At 49.2% G+C, this 20,345-nt stretch overlaps 2 protein-coding genes across 5 annotated transcripts; both read left to right on the top strand.

Annotated features, from left to right (window-relative positions):
• Positions 1-603: 603 nt before the first annotated feature.
• On the top strand, positions 604-11,308 carry MEAF6 (MYST/Esa1 associated factor 6). Of its 4 annotated transcripts, XR_013989633.1 has the most exons (9): positions 604-859; positions 1,085-1,200; positions 2,132-2,219; positions 2,891-2,936; positions 4,088-4,277; positions 9,085-9,114; positions 9,289-9,347; positions 9,876-9,909; positions 10,638-11,308. XR_013989633.1 is itself a non-coding variant. In XM_081017089.1 (8 exons), exons 1-8 carry the CDS (start codon positions 755-757, stop codon positions 10,644-10,646), a joined length of 618 nt encoding a protein of 205 aa, XP_080873215.1. In that variant the 5' UTR covers positions 604-754; the 3' UTR covers positions 10,647-11,308. The 4 variants fall into 4 exon arrangements, 2 of the variants coding, with proteins under 2 accessions (XP_080873215.1, XP_080873216.1); XM_081017089.1 differs by lacking the exon at positions 9,289-9,347; XR_013989634.1 differs by lacking the exon at positions 9,085-9,114 and having other exon boundaries at positions 609-859.
• A 51-nt stretch (positions 11,309-11,359) lies between these two features.
• Positions 11,360-18,429, top strand: LOC308483333 (uncharacterized protein). The gene is made up of 7 exons (XM_081017092.1): positions 11,360-11,870; positions 13,501-13,615; positions 14,849-14,905; positions 15,604-15,703; positions 16,681-16,862; positions 17,936-18,050; positions 18,260-18,429. The coding sequence occupies exons 1-7, from the start codon at positions 11,848-11,850 to the stop codon at positions 18,274-18,276; spliced, it is 609 nt and encodes a 202-aa protein (XP_080873218.1). The 5' UTR covers positions 11,360-11,847; the 3' UTR covers positions 18,277-18,429.
• The last annotated feature ends 1,916 nt before the right edge of the window (positions 18,430-20,345 follow it).

The following is a 20,345-nucleotide window of genomic DNA, read 5'->3' as shown; positions in this document are numbered from 1 at the left end:
CCGCCTTGAACTCCTTGGAGGAAAAGGGATATAAGGTCACACATCACTCACTCCCTAAGACAGAGGGGCCTCTGCCACCTGGTTCAGACCTGGTTCGAAATATAATTGCTTTCTGCTTCATAACAAATATTTGCTTCATCTTGCACCCATTGCCCCGTTGAAGGAATCCCAGGAACTTCTCCTGGCCTGTTGACATTCCCTAAATATATTCGAACGGAGGCGATAGTGCAACTCTTCTCCATCCCCTCTTCTGCCAAGTAACGTGAGAAAGGCAGAGGCTTGGGAGCCCAACTGTGAACTGGCTTCGTGGCGGGGTGGGAGACCTCCCCAGGTGGAAGGGCGGCGGGAATCCGTGGGCCTGTGTCCGTCCGGCTCCTCGACCCTTCCCAGCCCGCCCACCCGCCCGGGACTGGGACCGGCAGGCGCTTCTAGATCCAAGAGGGAAGCGCGGGCGGAGCCTTCCGGCCCCTCCATCCTTCCTGCTGCTGCTTATCGAGAGCGGCTCGGCGGAGTGGAAGCCCCGCCGAAAGGGAGGGAGCTGGTAGGGCGGGGACTGCCGCCTGCGGGCCGCCCAACCGCCGCTTGGCTGCCTCCGCCTCCGCGCCAGGGCTGGCCCGACGGCGGGGAAGGAGGAGGCTCCAGCCTCTGCTGCTCCCAGCGGCTCCGCCCGGCATCGCGCTCCCGCTCGCCTGCCTGGGTCGGGCCTTCCTCTCGCCTCTCCTCCTGCCGCTCGCTCTCCTCCTTCTCGCGGGCGATGGCGGCGCTCCACGGGGCGGCCACCAAGGCCGGCGCCCCGCCGCAGATCCCGGACACCCGTCGCGAGCTGGCCGAGCTGGTCAAGCGCAAGCAGGAGCTGGCCGTGAGTAGGAGCCCCCCGACGCCGAGGGAGGGGAGGGGAGGGGAGGGGCGGGCTAGGCCTGGGCGAAGATGATGATGATGCCCCTGGCCCGGGCAGTGTGGGCGCGGGGAGGGATGCCTTCTCTGCCCCTGCTCCTCCAAAAGCCCCCACCCACCGCGAGGCTCCCCTGCCGCCCCTCCCCACCGCGCGCTCGATGTTTCCTCTCTCCCTTCTGCCCTTTTGCAGGAGACGCTGGCCAACCTGGAGCGGCAGATCTACGCCTTCGAGGGCAGCTACCTGGAAGATACCCAGATGTACGGGAACATCATCCGAGGCTGGGACCGCTACCTGACCAACCAGAAGTGAGTGGAGGGCGGGGTGCAAAACGGAAAGCTGCCCTCAAAGAGGACTGGCGTCATGGGTAGCAACAGGAGACCTCTAGCAAAGCGCTTTGCAACTGCGCCAGGTCCACCCTGCTCTAAGTGATAAACCCTATAGCTCTCCTCTGGGCGGTGTCCCATGGCCTGGACTGCTGCGGGTGACTCCCTGCTGCCCCCCTTCCACTTTGAACTACTCCTTCCTTCTCCTCCCCCCGCCCTCCACCTCCTGCCTCACCAGTGCTCCTTCCCTGATTTGGGGCAGGGGCTACAGCCACCTCTCTGGGGTCCGGGGTGTGTGTGTGTCACCCACTGGGCCTGGGCCTTAATCGGTTGTCATACAGCAGCCACAATTTATTCTAGAGTCCAGAAGGCGGCCTGCAAAAGGGCACTCCCTTCCACTTCTTCTTGAGAAGAGAGGGGTGGTTTCCTGGTTTGAGGTGGTGGTTGTGGGGAGATGCTATTTCACAGGTCTGCCCTTGACTTACACCAGCCAATAGGAAGGCTGCTGGATCAGGCCAGTGACCCTTTTAGTCCAGCATTCTGTTCTCACAGTGACCAACCAGATGCCCCAACCGGAAACTCACAAGCAGGACCTAAGGTCAAGAGCCCCCTCATCTCCTGTAGTTTCTAGCAACTGGCATTCAGTAGTATTTACCTCCTCCGACCATGGAGGCAGAGCATAACCATTCTGGCTAGTAGCCGTGGATAGCCTTCTCCTCCATGAATTGGCCTAATCCTCTTCCAAAGCCGTCTTGGTTGGTGCCCAGCACTGCTTCCTGCAGGAGCAAGTTCCATAGTTTAACAATGTGCTGTGTAGCTGTCCTAAATATTCAGTTGAAGGTCCACAAATTCTAGTGTTTTGAGTCAGGGAGAAAAACTTGTTTCTATCTATTTTCTCCCCTCTTGCTTCCAGGAACTCCAACAGCAAGAATGACCGACGGAACCGCAAGTTCAAAGAAGCCGAGCGCCTTTTCAGCAAGTCTTCAGTCACATCAGCTGCTGTGAGTGCAACCTGGGGGCGAGGCCTGTGTTGTTTCTCGGAGGCCTCCCCCTCCTATGTCCTTTCTTCCACCCAAACACGTGGAAAGCATATTGCATGATTTCCAGTAACAGGTACTCAGAAGCATTGCTGCCTCCAACTTTTGGTCCTCCTCTAGGTAGTCTCCCTGTATCCTCCCCTGTTGACAGGAAGAAGTCACTGAACTGATCCCTCAACTTCTCTAGACATCTTTCAGGTTGAGCAAACTGTGTTTATTTGTTATTTTGAAAGCACTGGAGTTATTCCTGTCCAGTTTTGGCCAGCCCTCTCCCACAACACACACCATTTGGGTCCTCCCAGTCTCCTTCCTTCCCACCTTGTCTTATTCAGGTGTAGTTCTTTGTCCTCCGAGCACTGAGGGAGGACCAATGCCAGCCCTCCTGGGGCAGAGGAAGCTTTCCCCCATCACTAGATGCCTGAGATCCTGTCAAGGGAGATACTGCCAAAGCATAGAAAGTAGGGCAAGTACTTGGAGTGGGGTGGGATTTGCAACCTGTGCCTGTCCTATGGCACAATCTCGGAAGTCCAGCCAAATGTGGCACCTCTTTGAGTGGCCTGAGAAGGAGGCGATAGGGTGGAGTCTCCCAGAAGTTCCCACAATCCTCCTCAATCTGATCTCTTTCGGTTTCCTAGGCGGTCAGCGCACTGGCAGGAGTTCAGGACCAGCTCATTGAAAAACGTAAGTTGGCCTTCCTTCCTGCTGAGCCCCCTGCCTCTCTTGTGAACTTGTCTCCACACTGCTAACTTCACAGATGCTGTGAAATCCAACTCAGAAGGTGCAGAGTTGGACTGTCCCGCTTCTGGAAGAGAGCAGGATTGAATGCCAAAAGCTCCCTGCACGTGGAAAACTTTTTAAAAAAATTATTAAATATATATTAGACTGGTAGAATACTTAAGACCATTAGGAAAGCTGAATTTCATATTGTGCTGTGGAGAGAGAGTCCCGTGTGCTTGTTATGTATAATATAATATCCCACCAAACTGTGTAAATTTTTTCAGGGTCCTCTAAGCTTTTGCCACCAAGTAATTTAGGAGTTATTTTTTCAGCTAATGCTAAACTTCACATATTTTTATACCAAAGCAGAAGTCACAAGTCCTGCAAGGTTTTCCCTGAGAGCTGAAAACTGAGTTGCTCTTCCCACAGATTTAGTAATTAAAGCTGCAGTGAAGTTGTGTTGGGATTTTTGAGGATTTTGGTCATTTCTTGACCAATTGTCCAGCATTTGAATGCCTGTGGGCAGTCCCACCACGGGTGGAGGAAGGTGCTTCTTTCCCACATCCCCACTAACAATTCTGGCATCACATCAGTAATTTGCATTGGTACGTTGTGCCATCTGCATAGGATTTCCATGGAACACTCCCTCATGTAAGCCGAGGCTGATTTATATCATTTAGATGACCATAGCACATAGAATCTATTGTCTGCATGTGCAGGTCTTTCTTCTGTGTAAGTATAAGGCCTAATAAAACAGACCAGTGAGAATATCTACTAATTCGGCACATTTGGCTGACACTAGGCCTTTCATGTGGAAAGCTAGTGCATCAAGGAGAAGGGCAACCCTTGCATCACCCAAATCGGCCCATGTTTCTCACTTATTTACTCTTCCACCGTGCTCTGAGTTTTCTGAGATAAGAATGGGTTAGAAATATAATGATTTTTTTTAAATAATAAAAAAAGTAAATTGGTAATTCAGGTGTGGCTGCAAAAAGCGCATTTCCCCCCTGCTGTGGGGGCTTCCTTCCTGACCCCTGGGGGCTGGCCTTCTGACCAGAGCCAATGAGAACAGCTGTTTCTCCGAGCTCTGAGGTATGCCTGGATTTCTCCTTCAGGGGAGCCTGGCAGCGGGACGGAGAGTGACACCTCCCCAGACTTCCACAACCAGGAGAACGAACCGAGCCAAGAAGAAGCCGAAGAGCTGGACGGCTCCGTCCAAGGGGTGAAGCCCCAGAAGGCGGCATCCTCCACTTCGGGCAGCCACCACAGTAGCCACAAAAAACGGAAGAACAAAAATCGACACAGGTGAGGTGGGCGAGGGTCAGGTGTGTGGGCTGAGCTGGAGTTGGGGGGTTTAGAGGGCACCTTCTCTTGAAGGGCAAATACCCTGCCAGAGGATTTCCCCCTCTGGCTTGGCACATGTTTTGGTCTTGGAATCATAGAATTGTAGAGTTGGAAGGGACCCCCCAAAGGGCATCTAGTCCAGCCCCCTGTGACGCAGGAATCGCAGCTAAAGAACCCTTGCGGGATGGCTGTCCAACCTCTGGTTAAAAACCTCCCGTGAAGGAGAGTCTAACCCTACCAAATCTTTCTTTTGAGGTGGGTGTTGAAGAGGACTCTTGATGGCACAGAGCAGGGCTGGGGGACTGGATTTTCGGGCCACTTTGACAGGTGGACAGGGGGAGTGCAGTGCAGCAGTTAGAGCAGTGCTTCCCAAACTTTTTCAGGCCACTGCTGCCTTGGTTCCATAACCTCATCTCCAGTGCCCCCTACTCTGTAAAAAGCATTATTCAAAATAGTGGTTTGCATGACCCGTTAAGGTAGATAATAACACGCTAGAATTCAAAACAGTAACAGTTAATTGCACATTTATTCAAAATCCAGTTAACACTATTTAGCTTAATTATTTCAAGAAAACTGATGAACTTGATACATTGATACCAGCTTTTCGAAGTCTGAGTGTTATTTACACCTCTAGCGGCCTCCCCCCTCCACCCCTTTGCCTCTTAGTGCCCCCCTAAGGAATCACACTGTCCCCCAAGGGGCACTACTTCGGGAACCGCAGAGTTAGAGTGTTTGACTAAGACCTGGGGGACCAGAGTTCAAATCCCCACTCAGCCATGAAGCTCCCACTGGGTGACCTTGGGGGCTCTTGTCCCTGTTCCCAGGCTAATCTACCTCACAGGGTTCTTGTGAGGATAAGATGTGCAGAGGGAGAACCAACCAATGCCACCTTGAATTCCTTGGATGGAAGGAGGTGGGGTAGGACTGTTGTACATAAATAAAACAGGTCATAGGATGTTCAAGGTGTGATTGCAAAGGAAGAGGAAGCAGGAGAAGGTACCTTCTTGACTCTTCCTTTACAGGCAAAATCCTGCCCTTTTCCTGTTACTGTGCAGGGCAATAGACGAAGATGTTCCGTTAAAAAGCAGCCCATTTTGCCTGTAAAGGAAGAGTCAGGGGTGAGAGCACTTAGAGGGGGCTCCAGCTTGAGGTCTCAAGCCTTACCTTGAATTTTCTTACATCTGATTCACCTGCCATCAGGGCTGGGAAAGGTAGGCGTGGTTTATTTTGTTTGTTTTGTTTGGAGCATTTGTGTCCCACACTTCAGGCCCAAAGACTCCCAGAGCAGCTTAGACTAGTGGCCAAAACTGTGGAAACCTTTTGGAAAAGGTGTATTTCCGAGGTTTGATGGCTCATAACACCACTTTTTTTTTGGAGTAATACCATAAAATTATATATCAATGAAGAGATAATTTAATGAAGAATGCAACATTAAGTTCACTTACCTGTATTCTGTAAAAAGTTATACCTAAATAACCAGAAAAGGGAAGCACAACTTCCTTAGGCTGATATGCAGTAGCGTTCCTTCATTTGAATGTAGCCAATGAGCATGAGTGTTTAGAGAGCCAATCAGGTGTCATCTTGTTTTGGCAATGATCCAATCAGGTCACAGTAGGATTCAGCTGTTGATGTTATGTACTGGAGCTGAGAGGAGGACATTGGTCAGTGTGTTAGGTGATTGCTATCAAGTTGGTTGGTTTTTTTGTGTTCTTTCATTTAGTGAGCTTGTAAAACGTAATAAAATTAAAGAAATGGTGCAAAGAGTTGACTGGTAACCCAGAAAGCGATGTAAAATAGTACTGTTAAGTGAACAAGGCTACAGTTATGAAGAAATTAGAAGAAAAATTGGTGGAAACTTAACTAAAGGTGGCATTTCTAAATTTTTGAAGAGGTATAAGGAGACTCAGTCACTGCAAAATCAGACTGGTAAAGGCAGGAAAAGGTGCACAAAAGCAAGTAAAAACAGAAGAATTGAGAGACTGTGGCTACGTGGCAGAAAAATAATCTGGGTGTATACAAGATGACATGGCGCAATGTAATGTGAAGTTGAGTGCATGGACTGTTTGGCACAGACTGCAGGAATATGTTCTAAATGCTAGAATTCCAAGGAAGAAGCCACAGTTATTTCTCAAAGGCTGAAAAGATTAAACTGGGCTAAAACCCAACTGGACAGCAGAACAGTGGGACAGTGTTATTTGGAGTGATGAGACCAAAATCTCCTTGCTTGGTAGCGATGGCATGAAATACGTGAGGAGAAGAATCGGAGAAGATTTGCATCCTACTTGCATTACACCTACCGTGAAACACCCAGTTAGTGTTATGATCTGGGGTTGTATGACAGCAAAAGCTGTGGACAGAATTTGCATCATTAATGGGAATGTAAATGCCCCAAAATACATAAATGAAATACTTGAGCCCGAACTGAAGCGTTCTACACATGATCTTTTCCCAGACAATGAAGCATTTATATAAATATTTATTTAATATTTAAGCAGGATTTAGCTCCATGTCATGTTGCTGCTGTGTGCAAAAGGTGGTTTCAAGATAATCATATTCCACTGCTGGAATGGCCTGGGAATAGCCCAGACCTTAACCCAATCAAAAATCTATGGAGCCAACTAAAGAAACTTGTTAGTCAAAAGCAACCCAGCAATAAAACCCAATTAATAGAGGCAATAATTCAATCTTGGTTTCACATTATTACAGCTGCAGAACTAAAAAACTTGGTTCACTCCATAGGAAGGCGTCGTAATGCCGTAATTAAAGCTAAAGTTTACCCAACTAAGTATTAACTGACATGGTGAGAATTCTTGCATATCTCATTTTTTCTATGTGTTTCACGTTTCTTCTTTATGACTGCTGTTGTAATAAATAATCCTTCATAAAAGTTATTGCATTATATTCATTAAATGATCTTTCCATTGATATAGAATTTTATGGTATTACTCCAAAAAAGAAGTGTTATGAGCCATCAAACCTCAGAAATGCACTTTTTCCAAAAGGTTTCCACAATTTTGGCCACTAGAGTACATATGATCAAGACAAGACAATCCCTACCTGCAGGCTTACAGTCTGTTAAAAACAAACAAGCCATGAAATGCAAGGGAAACGGAACAGGGAGGGAAGAGGAAAATGAAAACAAAAACTTGGGTACCGATTTCTGCACAGCTGTTCCTATATTGACCAGCTGGCACAGTTCAGGAGCAGGAGGTGCCTGATGGAGCTAGGCCTCTAGCAAAGCTGATGAAATGAGCCTTGCTGGTACCCATCTCTCCCACAGAGGCAGCCTGGGGGGAATGGCTGCCTGCAGGTGACAGCTGAGGGCAGAGGAGGCCCGATGGGGCTGGCCTGTCCCAGCAGAGCCAATCATTCTCTGCTTCTCAGCTCTCCCACTGCTGGAATGGCACCCAAAACACCGTGGTGGGTCACCTGGTGGACCAAAAATTCCCCACCAATAACGTAGAGGGAGGTAGCTTTATTTTAGTAAATTTTGATTCTTCATTCCAAGGAGCTCAGGGTGACAATTATGGTTCTTTCTTATCCTCTCAGCAGCTCTTGGGAGTAGGTTAGGCATGGTTCACCCGGCGACTCACTGTTTGGAGCCGGGCATTTGATTCACCACTGCTCCATGCTGACCCTCTTGAGCAAACCCATTTATGGGTTGCAGGGGGGAAAAGAAGCCACCCCAAGGGTGCAGTTCAGGTCCACAGCAAGGGATGCTCCTAAATTAGTGGGGGTTTGCCAAGGGCCCAACTTCAAATAGGAAAGAGGCCTCCGTTGAGCAGATGTCAGATGGAAAATGCAGGTGAAATGCCACCTCTAACTGCAGCATGTTATGGCTATTGGCATAGCCCCATCTGGGTCCAGGCTGCTCTGTAAGAGTGAGAGGGCAGGGACCTGCCCCATAGAGAAAGTGCAATCTAGGAAAGTGCAAAAAGTAGTGGTGGGAAAGGGGGACGAGGGGTGGAAAATGGGAGTCTGCCACAGTTTCACATCCTAGGTGGGCATTCAGAATATCTGGCAGCTGGGTAGAATCAAAGATTTACAGAGTTGATAGAGCTGGACAGGATTCCAGGATTCCAACCCTCTGCAGTGTAGGAGTTGCAGCTCAGGAATCCCCAACAGATGATGGCCCTCCAACCTCTGTTTAAAAACCACTGATGTTGTGGGGCGCTTCAGGCTTTCCCTTCCTCCTGGGTGCTCCGGACCGGGAGTCTCATAGCCATGCTGTGTTTGACCGGTCTGTTGAAAATCCCAATCCCCCAAGAATCCAGACCGGGGTTTGTGAGTGAGGCTGGCATGTGCGTGAATGTCTGGGACCGAATCCGTTCTGGTGCTGCTTATTCCTGCCTTTGCTCTCCCACCTTCCCGTGTCAGCTCCCTCCCACCCACTGCTACTCTGCCCTTAAGAGCTGCCTTTGCCCCCCTCCCCATCATCCTTCTTCCTCCTCACCTGCCTGTTCCCTCCCCCTGCAGCTCTTCTCCCCTTGAGCCCCATAGGAATGCTCCACAGAGCTTGTGGGGTGGGAGGTGGAATCTGTGGGGTGCCAGGCTGAGAGGCTGGGAGTGGGGCGGGGGGGGGAGAGGGAGGGATTTTAAAGGCCGGTGCTTGGTCATCAGATGCCCTATTCTGAAGTTTGGATCATCGCCACTGGCTCTGTTTTTATTTTTGAATAAACTTGCTAGGGTGGCTAATCGACTAATTAATTTTAATTCCTTAGTATATTAATGTCTGTTGCTTTCTTCCTTTCAAATGCTGCCCCCTCAGCCCGTCTGGCATGTTTGATTATGACTTTGAGTAAGTTTGACTTGACTTAGTTCTTGTGCTGTGTTTATAGTCCGTAGACCTTTCTCCACACCAACCCCCCCTCCCCTGCTTTCATCTCTTCCCTCCCTCCCCACCCCCTACTCCTCCCTCCCGCCATGCCTGGTCAAAGCTATTCTAACCCATAGTTTATCTGTTTAATTGTAGGTATGTATATTAGGTTAGGCTGGCAAGTTTTTTAAAATACAGACAAAAGCGCATTGGAGGTAACTTTTTATTTAATAACCTTGGCAATATTCAATCGGCTTCCTTCTTCCGCTTCCTTTACATCATTTTAAAAAGCAGATAAACTTCTGTTGGGGTTTTGAAAACTTGATTTTTCTTGCTTTGCTTTTCTGAAGCCAATGGCCCATGTTGGACTTGGCCTTTTTTCCGCCCCGCTGCAGAGAAACATGAGGCCTTTGATTTGGCTGGGGTAGCCAAATCCTCTTTCAATCTGACATCCGCTCTCTCCTCAAAAGAGCTGCACTCTTTAACCTGCTAACATAGCGCATGACATGTTAACTCAGTCTATGGATGCTGGCTAACTCTCTAATTCATTTTCCTTCTGATTGTGTGGGTATAAACTGCATTTCTGTGCAGGGTTGGGGTATGTTGTTGGGGTGGGGGCAGATTCTGCTTTGGCCTGGCTGAATTGGCAACTGGGGACAAATTAACCACATTCTGTGGCTTTTTTTGATCTGACTTTTCCCTGAATCTCATCTGAAAGCTTCTTTCTCTTTCCTTCCTTGCAGGATTGATCTCAAATTGAACAAAAAGCCCCGAGCTGTAAGTATCATCCTCTGACCTTGGAATGCCCTTCTCCACCCCCTACCTTCAATCCCCTGCCCTCCCTCTTCACCCAGTTCTTCTTTCAATGGCAGAATTCTGTTACGGGGAGGGTGGATTAGGAGTTAAGACAAATCCCATCTTTTCACTAAAGGGTGAATCCTTCCTCTACTCGTCCTCCACTTAATGAATAGAGGGCAATGAGTCTAAGTGGTTAAGCTTCAAGATGTTTTTCTTCACACAGCTAAATAGAATTAAATTATGGAACTCTCTTCAGCAGGAGGCAGGGATGGCCACCAACTTGGGTGGCTTTAAAAGATTAGACAAATTCATGGAAAGGGTTGTCCTAGCCATGATGGCTGCACTCTGCCTCCACTATTGGAGGCAGTAATCCTTCTGAATCCCAGTTGCTGGAAACCGTAGAGAGGAGACTGCTTTTATGCTTGGGTCCTGCTTGCTGGTTTCCCACTGCAACATCTGGTTGGCCGTTGTGAAAAGAGGATGCTGGGCTAGTTGGGCTGTTGGCCTGAACCAGCAGGCAGTTACGTTCTCATGTTTTCACCAAAGGCAGTGTTTACATCCGCCTTTCTCTCTGGCATTGCCCCTGCTGAGCTAAATCTTCCTCCCTCTCCCCACACTGAATGCAAAGAGTGGGGTGGGATTCTGAAGCAGCAGTTTGTGGGAGCAGCTGTCCTGATGCCCTGCCACCTTATTCTTTCCTGCCACAGGATTACTAGATGCCTCCAAGCTGAATCTTCCAAGAGCCTGTCTGCCTTCCGCCCCAAATCCCAGCCCTCACCAGGAGACTGAATAAGCACAAGGCCAGCTCTTTCCCATCCCAGACTGCCCAGGTCTCCTGGCTCAGCTCAGCTCAGATGATGTTGATGGGGACAATCTGTGACAGCAGCAGCAGCTGCTCCTTCTTTGCTTCCTTCCTTCTCAGCTGTTCGGCGACAGACACCCACCTTGGATTGGCCAGCCTCACTGCTGCTGTTTCATCATGTGTAAAATAACCATCAGGAAATGCTCTTGTTGATGTTTCCTCTGTTTCTTCTGGTTGATTATAACCCATTTTTTCGTCTCATGATGTTGCTTTTTTAAAAAACAACAACAACAACAACAAACCTTGATATTTAAATTACAACTTTTTTAAAAAAAAGAAAGAAAAGAAATGCTCCAGCTGTGCTGCCCCCTTGTCTATGTAGGTCCTCTTCCCTCTTGTTGGAGCCTGACTGTGGTGATGCTGGGGTAACTACTTCAAAGAGGCAGCGGGTTGGAGCAGGAAGGTGACTATTTAATTCTCCTGATGCTTGAGAGGGATGAAGGCGGTGGGGGCAGAGTCTCTCTCTTTTTAAAAAACACTTCTGTCTTTTGTTTGTAAATAAAGCCATCAAACTTCCATCTCACTGAGCTTGTTTCTGAGCGGGAGGTATGTCTTATTCTGGGGGTGGGGGTGGGAGACCTAGCTGGCCAGCCAGCCTGGGTCAGGGCCAGATCCTGCTGGTGGTGGTCTGCAAGGCACCATTGCATCAAGACAGGGAAGCCCTTTTGCAGCCAAGAGCTCTGGGGAGAGGCAAGCAGGCCCTAGCAGGTCACCTGGGCAAGTGCTGGGGAGGGGGGCTTGGGAGGGAGCTCTCTGATGACTGCTGGCGAGTTTTGCCGGCCCACCTGATTGTGGCCATTCATGGATCCAGCCTGAAGCACTTGGGAGAGGCCTTCTGAGACGTGGGGACGCCAGGTGGTCGTGGGATTGGGCACCTTCTTGTTAGCAGGGAGCAAAGGAACCAGAGACATGGATTTCCAAAACAAGCACCTGAAAATTATCCAGTTCTGCTTTCATCATTTGGGCTGTTCCAGTTTTGCACTCTGTTGTCACACCTCCCTGAATTTCAAGGATTCAAAATTACGGGAATGGTGGAGAAATCTCTGTGACCGAAGATGCAGGAGCATCACCTGGGCAGGTGTGTGAAATGTGTGCAACCGCCTTCATGGACAAGTCTGCTGTTCGCCTCCCCTCTGGCCCATCCCCTTTTCTCGCCACTCCTCCCCCTGCCAATCAGCATTTAAACAAAGGCAACTCAGACAGAGGAATCCAGCTAGGAAGTAACCAGCCAAGAGTACCTTCAGCCTAGATGTTAAAAGTCAGACCCTACGACCAAACCTCCCACCAACACCAAGATAAATCACAAGTCACCTCCACTTGCCACATTGGAACCCCTTTAGCATTTAAACTTACGTTGCAGTGAAGATGGCAAGAAAGCCATTGAAAGGAGGGTAACAAGTTAGGCAAACTGCACTGAGACACCTGGCTTCTAAGGGGTTCCTGGGGTTCCCAAGGGAAGTATTGGGAATTTCTGGGGCTGGGCCCTGACATTAGGCAGAGTAAGGCAGCCAACAGGCAAAAGATCTTGGGTGTTAAGTAAAGGCAGCATATTTTCAGTTGATTTATTATTACGGCAATTTTTTATTGCAGCCAGGAAGAGGAAGATCAATCCTTATTTGTTTGTAAAAATATTTGTATACCACTATATCCAAAGTATATCAAAGCTGTTTACAAAAATAAAAACTACCAGCCACTTTGGGAACTACTGCATTAAACTTTTTAAATATTGACTCTGGGTGAGCTGTTGCTTGCCTCTACAAGGAAGTTGAGGCATCTTCATCCTGGGACAAGGGTGGGGAGACCACCCCCCCAAACTGGCAGGCCTTGCATGGCTCCTTGTAGAGTGACCGTGTTTGGGGTTTGCAGTGGTGAGGTGTGGACCTGGCTCTTGGCAAGTAATGAGGCTAGCTCTCCTTGAGGTCAGGCATCTGCACCAAAGAGAACTAATATCAGTGAGCCTCCCTCATGAAGGCTTCCTTTGCAGTGATGCCCAAAGGGAGATTTGCTGCCCTGCTGAGAGGACTTCGGTGCCCCTTAGGAGCTTGCAAATTGTGCAGAGCATTAGCAGCAAGAACTGCTTCCATCTTGGAGCCCCAGGCAGTGTCTGTGTGGCTCGTGGGAGGTCTCTTAGCCAGCCACTGGCCAGCCCTGCTTAGCTTTCAGCAAGTGAGTGGCTCTGTGGGCCTTCAGGTGTGGCTGGGACCTGAGGTTTAGGAGCCCGGTAATCTGTTCCCAGAGCACCAGCAATGCCTGGAAATAAGAGGCAAGGAGAGGTGAGATTAAGACCTAATGAAAGGGCTAATCCCCCTTCCTCTCTTGCACTGATCCTCTTGGGTCAGGCAGGCGCTTATCCCTCCCAAGGCAGCATCCCAGAGGGGAAGCCACAACCTCAGTCTCTGTCTTGGGCACCTGGTTTTGTTTGCAGCAGTGGAGCGAGAGCAGGTGAAGATGGCACTCTGCTGGGTGGGTGGGTGGGTGGGTGGAGGCAGGCATTCTGGGGGCAGGAGGCAAATTCTGCACAACATGCCTGTGTGTGTGTGTGTGTGTGTGTGTGTGTGTGTGAGAGAGAGAGAGAGAGAGAGAGTGATGCAATGTCATCCATGACAAAAATAAGGAAAGAAGATGTGCTGTAGTCATTAGCTGATCCCAGGCACTTCCTGCCTTTTTGGTGTTTATGAGACCCACAGTTTCTCCTCTTTCTTCTGCAGAGGTGCCATGGTGCCCCACAAGAGGCTGCTCCACCCCAGAGCTGTCTTCAAGTTGCTTTTGGTGCTGGTGCCAAAAGCCCTGGATGGGCTGCTTCTCCTGTGGCGAGCCGTGTGGGTTAGTATATGTGGAGTAGTGTAGGACTTCCATTAGCAGGCTGGGAGTAGCCCTGTGACTGGGTGAAACAACACCAGCTCATGTTTTTCCCTCTGGGATCAGTCAGCCAAAGGGGAGGAGCCTTTCAGCAGATCACTGAGTTTTGTCATTGCACGAAGGGACCTTGCTGAACTATTGCGGTAGGGTAGGCAGGGGGGAAATGGCACCATTTAGGCACTTGCCACACCTCCATCTCTGCCAGTGTTGTGGGCTCGCAACTGACCCCTTGATGCAATATGGACAGGGTTTGTTGTTGTTTTTCAAGAAGAAACAACATTCCATTTAGTGATGGCTTTTCCAGAGTAACATCTGACTTCCAAAATCGTTGGTGGAGAAAGAGTTAGAGTACATATATTTCACTTTTAAATTTTGAAAAGTTTGCATGTTGGTTAGCAGACCCTCCCTATTTTCCAAGGACAGTCCTGGATTTACAGAAGCCATCCCGGTTTCTGATTTGATCCCGGAATGTCCCACTTTCCCTTAGGATGTCTCTATTTTCATCAGAGAAATGTTGGAGGGTATGGGTTAGAGTGAATTGGGGGAGGTTCTGTGGGGTTTGTGTGTGGGTTTTAAACTCCCTTCTTAATTGTGTCTTGTTTTTTAAACTCTACTTCCTACTCCTTATTTATTTGTTTCATAATACCAATCTATTGCTTGATTGTAAAAAACAACAACCTTCAAAGTGGTTTACAAAGAGAATACAGCAATAAATTTATCAGAAAAACAACTTTAAAACAACACAAAACATTCAAAAGATAAAACCAATAAAACAGATTAAATCCCACATCAGCTTTCTAAGCATCTGCATAGGCTTGTCTAAACAAAAATGTTTTTAGCAGGTGCCGGAAAAGAGTGCAATGAACGTCCCTGCCTGATATCAATAGGCAGGGAGTTCCAGAGTGTAGACGCCACAGGCTGTGAGCTTCCTTTCTGACATTCCTCAAATGTGGAAGCAACAGCATCCCAGAGGGTGGCAAGCAGAGGGGTGGAGAAAGGCAGCCATGCTGCACATTGTGGTTCAGAGGTTTGCACTTCACCAAACTGCAATGCCCTGGATTCTTTTGGGGAAGCCCTGGCAGATATAATGCTGTAAATCTGAGGCAGATTGGTAGGGCAGGTAATGCACCCTCAGGTGAGAAATGGGGTGGGTGGGATTTCCTTGCCTTTCTAACTTCTCTCTTTCCACCTCCACAGGTTATCTTGTTCTGTTACAAGCTCTGCTGGGAAGCCGCCTTTGACCTTGTGCAGGAGGTAACAGCCCTGAATCTTGCAAGTAACCCCCCACCCTAATGCCACCTCTATCCAAGCTAAAAAGACACCTCAGCCTTCGGGGTGTCAGAGTGTTATAAAGGCTGGGGGTCTAAAATACTGTTATACGCAACCCCAGTCTCCAAATCGTGAGAGCATCCTGGGGTTCCAGGAGCTTACCCAGGGTTCGGTTTTCTTGGAATGAAGGTCAGAGAAGACTGTGGTGTCTTTAGGGTACATAGTTTTATTTACACATATATACAATCTGAGGATGAAGATGGAGGGGCTCACAACGTCAACACCCCAACAGATCTTGCTTCTCCATTAGTCACAGCTTTGGATCCAGCACAGAGGGAGCATGTCTCTGTGTCTCCAGCTTCCAGCTCGCTCTGGCTGCTGTTCTCCTACCCAGCAGCTAGGACTGGTGGTGGATGTAAGCCCCCCCCCCCCATTAACCCAGTGGGAACCATCACTCAGCTGTACCTTTTGCTACCTGGCTCATTCTTTTGGGATGCTGATGAGGACACTTAAGTGGCCAGCTAAGGTCATTGTTTTAACTTGTCTGACTAGTTTAGCAAACTCTAACTAACCATCACTGGGTACAGGACCCCAAGAATTGGAAGGGACTAGACTGACCCCCCCCCTCCAAATCCACAACAAAACCTTGAGTTTCATGTTCTCACCCTCTGTTGCTGTCTTAGGCTTGTTCGTCAATGACTTCATGGCTGGAGGACATCAGTGAAGCCCACCAAGGAGATGGGCTCCTCTCCTCACCAACAACCCCTGAGCCCCAAGAGGCAGGTTTGTAGACTTATGATGGGCATGTTGGAGGGGGGGAAAGGGAGCGAGATGAAGGGGTTACATCTTCTCATACAAGGGCTGGCCTTCCATCCTGCTCTCTGTGCAAAGGAGCCCATCTAATCTCATTCTCATAGTGGCCAAATAGATACCTGTGGGAAGCCCACAAGCAGGAGCCTGCCCACCTGTGATTCCAAGGCATGCTGCCTTTGACAGTGAAGGTGGAACTCAGCCATTGTGGCTAGCCTTTGGTAGTTTATCCTCCACAAATTTGTCCATCCAAGTGGGTAGCCATCACTGCCTTCAAGAGTGTGTGCCATAGTTTGGTGGGGAGAGTGCTGTTGTTGCACTCAAGGCCTGCTTTCGGTTTTCCCTTTGGGGCATGAGGTTGGTTGGCCACAGTGAAAACAGGAGGCTGGACTACATGGGCCTCCTTTAGCCTGATCCAGCTGCTGCAGGCCTCTTAGTTCTTTTATGATTCCTAAATGGAACTTTCATGGACAGAATCATGGAATGGTGGTGAGCAAGAGTGAGAGATGGCCATTGCTCTTAAATCTTGCTTGTGAGCTTCCCTTTGGGGACCTCTGGTTGGCTACTGTGAGGACAGGATGCTGGGCTAGATGGGCCCCCGTGTGGCCAGATCCAATGGCATCTCCTTCCATTCTACCCCATTAGTCCATGGAAACCAGCTTTGTCCACCTTAGGAGCAAATGGTTCTCCAGGGTCTCAGGCAAGAGAAGGGTCTTTCCCCCTACAATTTGAGATTGTGTTAGCAGAAGATGCCAGGGACTAAGGTTGGGACCTTCTGCAAAGGCTCTGTTGCCACCAACCTCTGGGTTTCTTGTCTGAGGGTTGCCTGAAGTTCACAGGCAGAGGCAGTTGGGGCGAGGTATCTAACATCCTGCGTCACAGGGAGTTGGACTAGAGATGACCCTTTGATCCCTTCCTTCTCTACGATTCTATGATCTTGGTGTTTCCAGGTGCTGAGAAACTGGGGAAGATGATGCAGATGCTCCAGGAGTCCAGCAGCGCCATGCTGGGGCAGCTGGTGGGTCTGGAGGCCGAGGTGCAGCACATCAGCCAGGAGCTGCGAGCTGAGAAGCTCCTGTGGAGTAGCCGCTACCTGGAGCTGCTCAGGGAGCAGCAAGAACTGCTTGTGCAGGTGGGCCTTTCCCAGGAGCCACTTCCTCAAGGCTCCTCTTCAGCTGGAAAGATGGTAGGGCAGGGGTGGGGGGCACATCTGTACCCCGCCCCCAAAGCTGTCAGGACTTGCAGCTCTTGCCATTCTCCCTGGCTGTTCTGGGGCTGATGGAAATTGGAGTCTCAGTGGAATGGGCTACCTGGGAAGGTGATGGACTCTCCTTCATTGGAGGTGGATGGACAGGGATTCTTCAGCTGTAATTCCTGCAGTGCAGACTAGATGGCCCTTGAGGTTCCTTCCAACTCTACAGTTCTATGATTCTATATCTGGAGGGCCACTCCTAATGCAAGGGCCACCATGTACCTGTGCCCCAAGACAAGGGTTTATTTTTGCAATTATTATTTCGCAAATTCCAAGAGCTAAGGCCATCCTGAACTGAGGACAGGCTGGAGAACACCAGCGGGGAGGTCGTCTGGGGAAGCCCCACCAAAGGGAGAGAATGGGAGCTGCGTTCAAGCTGTGCTAATGGGCTTGGGCAGCAGAACTTCATACTGGTCCCCCCACCCTACAGATCATCTCTTGTTGAAATTCATATCCCACCCTTCTTCCTCTGCAACAACCCTGAGTCCAGTCTCCCACCTCTCAGTCTACCCTGCCCCTGCTGGGTGTCCATCCATGGCAACAGAAATGACACTCGCTCAACTGGCAACAGCCAGCCCAGCCCCTCCCCAGCTGGCTGATCTCTCCTCTACCTCCCTTGTGGTTGCTGTGGGAGACGCAGGCCGCTCCTGAGCAGAACGGGCTGCACAGCAGACCATCAGTGTCAGCCAAGCTGATGTGGTGTAGCGTTAAGAGTGTAGGGCCAAGACCTGGGTTCGAATCACCACTTAGCCATGAAGCTCACTGGGTGACCTTGTGGGTCAGTCACTGCCTCTCAGCCTGCACCTACCCCACAGGGTGGTTGTGAGGATAAAATGGAGGGGGTGGGCGAAGAACCGCATAGGCCACCTTGAGCTTCTTGGAGGGAAAAAGTGATATATAAATGCAACAAGTAAAATAATAAATGAATGAATCAAGCCCTCTGTTTGGTGCAGTTCCAAAGGCAGGACCAGACTCTGTGGCTGCAGGACATGGAAGGGAAGAGTGATGCCCAAGAGGCCCTGGGATGCTACACAGAGGCTGGTGGCCAGAGGACACAGGCTGCAGCAGGCAAGTGAGCCCAAAGGAGAGGGGATCTCAAGCTGGTGATGGAAGGGGAAGCTATAAGGTGGCAGAGGAGGAGAACTTGCAGGGTAGCGAGATGCCGGAGGGGTGGTGGAAGTAGGCAAGAAGCTGGTTTCTCCCAAATGGGCTTTGCTGCTGTGAGTTTCAGCCTGCAATATGTTTCACCACCTGTATATTGTTCTGCTTCCTTTCAGAGCTTCCCTCTCCCTAGTCTTACAGACTAGAAACAGAAGGCGGCTGAAAACAAGAGAGGCATGCTCAAAGTTGCACAAAGAGCCCCTTGTGGAAGGAGAACTGGAACCCACGTCTCTGTCCCTAGCCCCCTGGACTGCACAGGCTCACTGATAAAATAAACAGGATTAAATAATCTAGGGGTTGCTATATTTCAAAAAGTGAAAATCTGGACACAAAAGTTGTTGAGCTTTTGAGCAGGTGCCGGAAAAGAGTGCAATGAAGGCCTCTGCCTGATGTCAATAGGCAGGGAGTTCCAGAGTGTAGACGCTGCAGGCTGTGAGCTTCCTTTCTGGCATTCCTCAAATGTGGAAGCAACAGCATCCCAGAGGGTGGCAAGCAGAGAGGTGGGGAAAGGCAGCCATCCTGTGCATTGCGGTTCAGACAGTCCAGAGACACTGGACACTGTTTCCGATGGCCAGATCCCAGCGATGTCCGAGGAATTCTGGATGTATGGCAACCCTAAATAATCCTAAAGCCAGAACCTTTGTGACAAGGGGGCCTCTGGGCTATACTGGGTTGCCTTCAGGTGGCTGGGGGGGGGGGAGTCAGATAACTCCATACCCTCCAACATTTCTCCAATGAAATTAGGGACATCCTAAGGAAAAGTGGGACATTCCGGGATCAAATCAGAAACTGGGACGGCTTCTCTAAATCAGGGATGTCCCTGGAAAAGAGGAACACTTGGGGGGTCTGTAACTAGGCCCATTTGGAGTCATGTCCTCCATGAGAATTTTCTTGCCTGAGATTCAAAAGAAACTCCGGGCTATGGGGGCTTTGATCAGATAAAGTTCCAAGGGTCTCCAACAGATGGATGCAAACAGGAATGGTGCAGGGGGATACACAACATTTGTGTGTGTCCTTGACTGGTGGGTTGGCACCTCTCTCTGCCTGCATTCTGACCATGGTCTGTGGTGCTTTTGGTGCTATAGAGGGTGCTGCCGCTAGGTGGCACCCATAGCCTTCTCTGTTTGCTGGCTAGCTGGCTAATTCTAAAAGGTCTCCCTGCTTTCAGATTTAAAGAGGGCATGGAGACCAGCTTCTGGAGGAAGGATGGGGTGACAGGGATTGTGAAATATACTCAGAGTCGCAAAGTGATTTCATGCTCTTTATTCAGCTCATAGTGGTGAGGAGGAATGAATCAATGTCCCCTCAAAGTATCTGCTTTATATACATTATTTACACAATGGGCTGCACATGATTGGCTAATTATGGAATTCTACTGTAAGCCAATCAGGTTGTGGATTCACTTATATCTGGAGCATGATTGGGTGGTTCCTGCCAACCAATCATACTGCTGCATTGTTCTAGGACCAATCAGACTGCTGCATTCTGAATCCTATTGTTCTAGGACCAATCAGACTGCTGCATTTTGGATCCTATTGTTCTAGGACCAATCAGACTGCTGCAGTTTGGATCCTATTCAACTCAGTACATAACAGATTGAGTCAGAGCTGGTGGTGTGTGGTGTGGAGGTTATAGGCCGCGATCTAGTCTAATCTCCATACTTGATGTGGGAGATCAAGATAGATGTTGTGAGAGAGGGAGAAAATACTTGCGTCCCTGATTCCTGGTACCTAAATGCAGGACTTTACGCTTATCTCTTCTGAATCTCATCTTGTAGGTTTCAGTCCAACATTCCAGCCTGTCAATATCATTCTGAAACTTGATTCTTCTTTCTGTGCTTTAAGCTGTTCCTCCCAGCTTCATTCAACTTGCAGATTAGATAGGTACCTTCTCTACACGCTCAGACAAGTCATTTAGAAAATTGATAAGCAGCAGAATGCTTTGCACTTTCCAACCATATTGACCACATACATACGCAGATACATTCTTTTATTTGTATGCCACCTTTCCATAGTTCAAAACATGCTCAAGGCAGCTTATATCATGAAAATTACAAACATATCAAATAATTACAAACATAACCCCCCCAAATCAAAAAGTTCCAAATCTGATTTTCCCCCACATAGAAATAATTGAACAATTTCCACACAAAAATAATACCAGGAACAGGAACAGCCTCCTGCAACAACACCCCCTAAATAT

Source organism: Podarcis pityusensis (assembly GCF_964106645.2).
Source record: "Podarcis pityusensis genome assembly, chromosome: 8".
Classification (NCBI taxonomy): domain Eukaryota; kingdom Metazoa; phylum Chordata; class Lepidosauria; order Squamata; family Lacertidae; genus Podarcis; species Podarcis pityusensis.
Note: the sequence above shows the minus strand (reverse complement) of the source record. Positions and strands in the feature narration are given on the sequence as shown.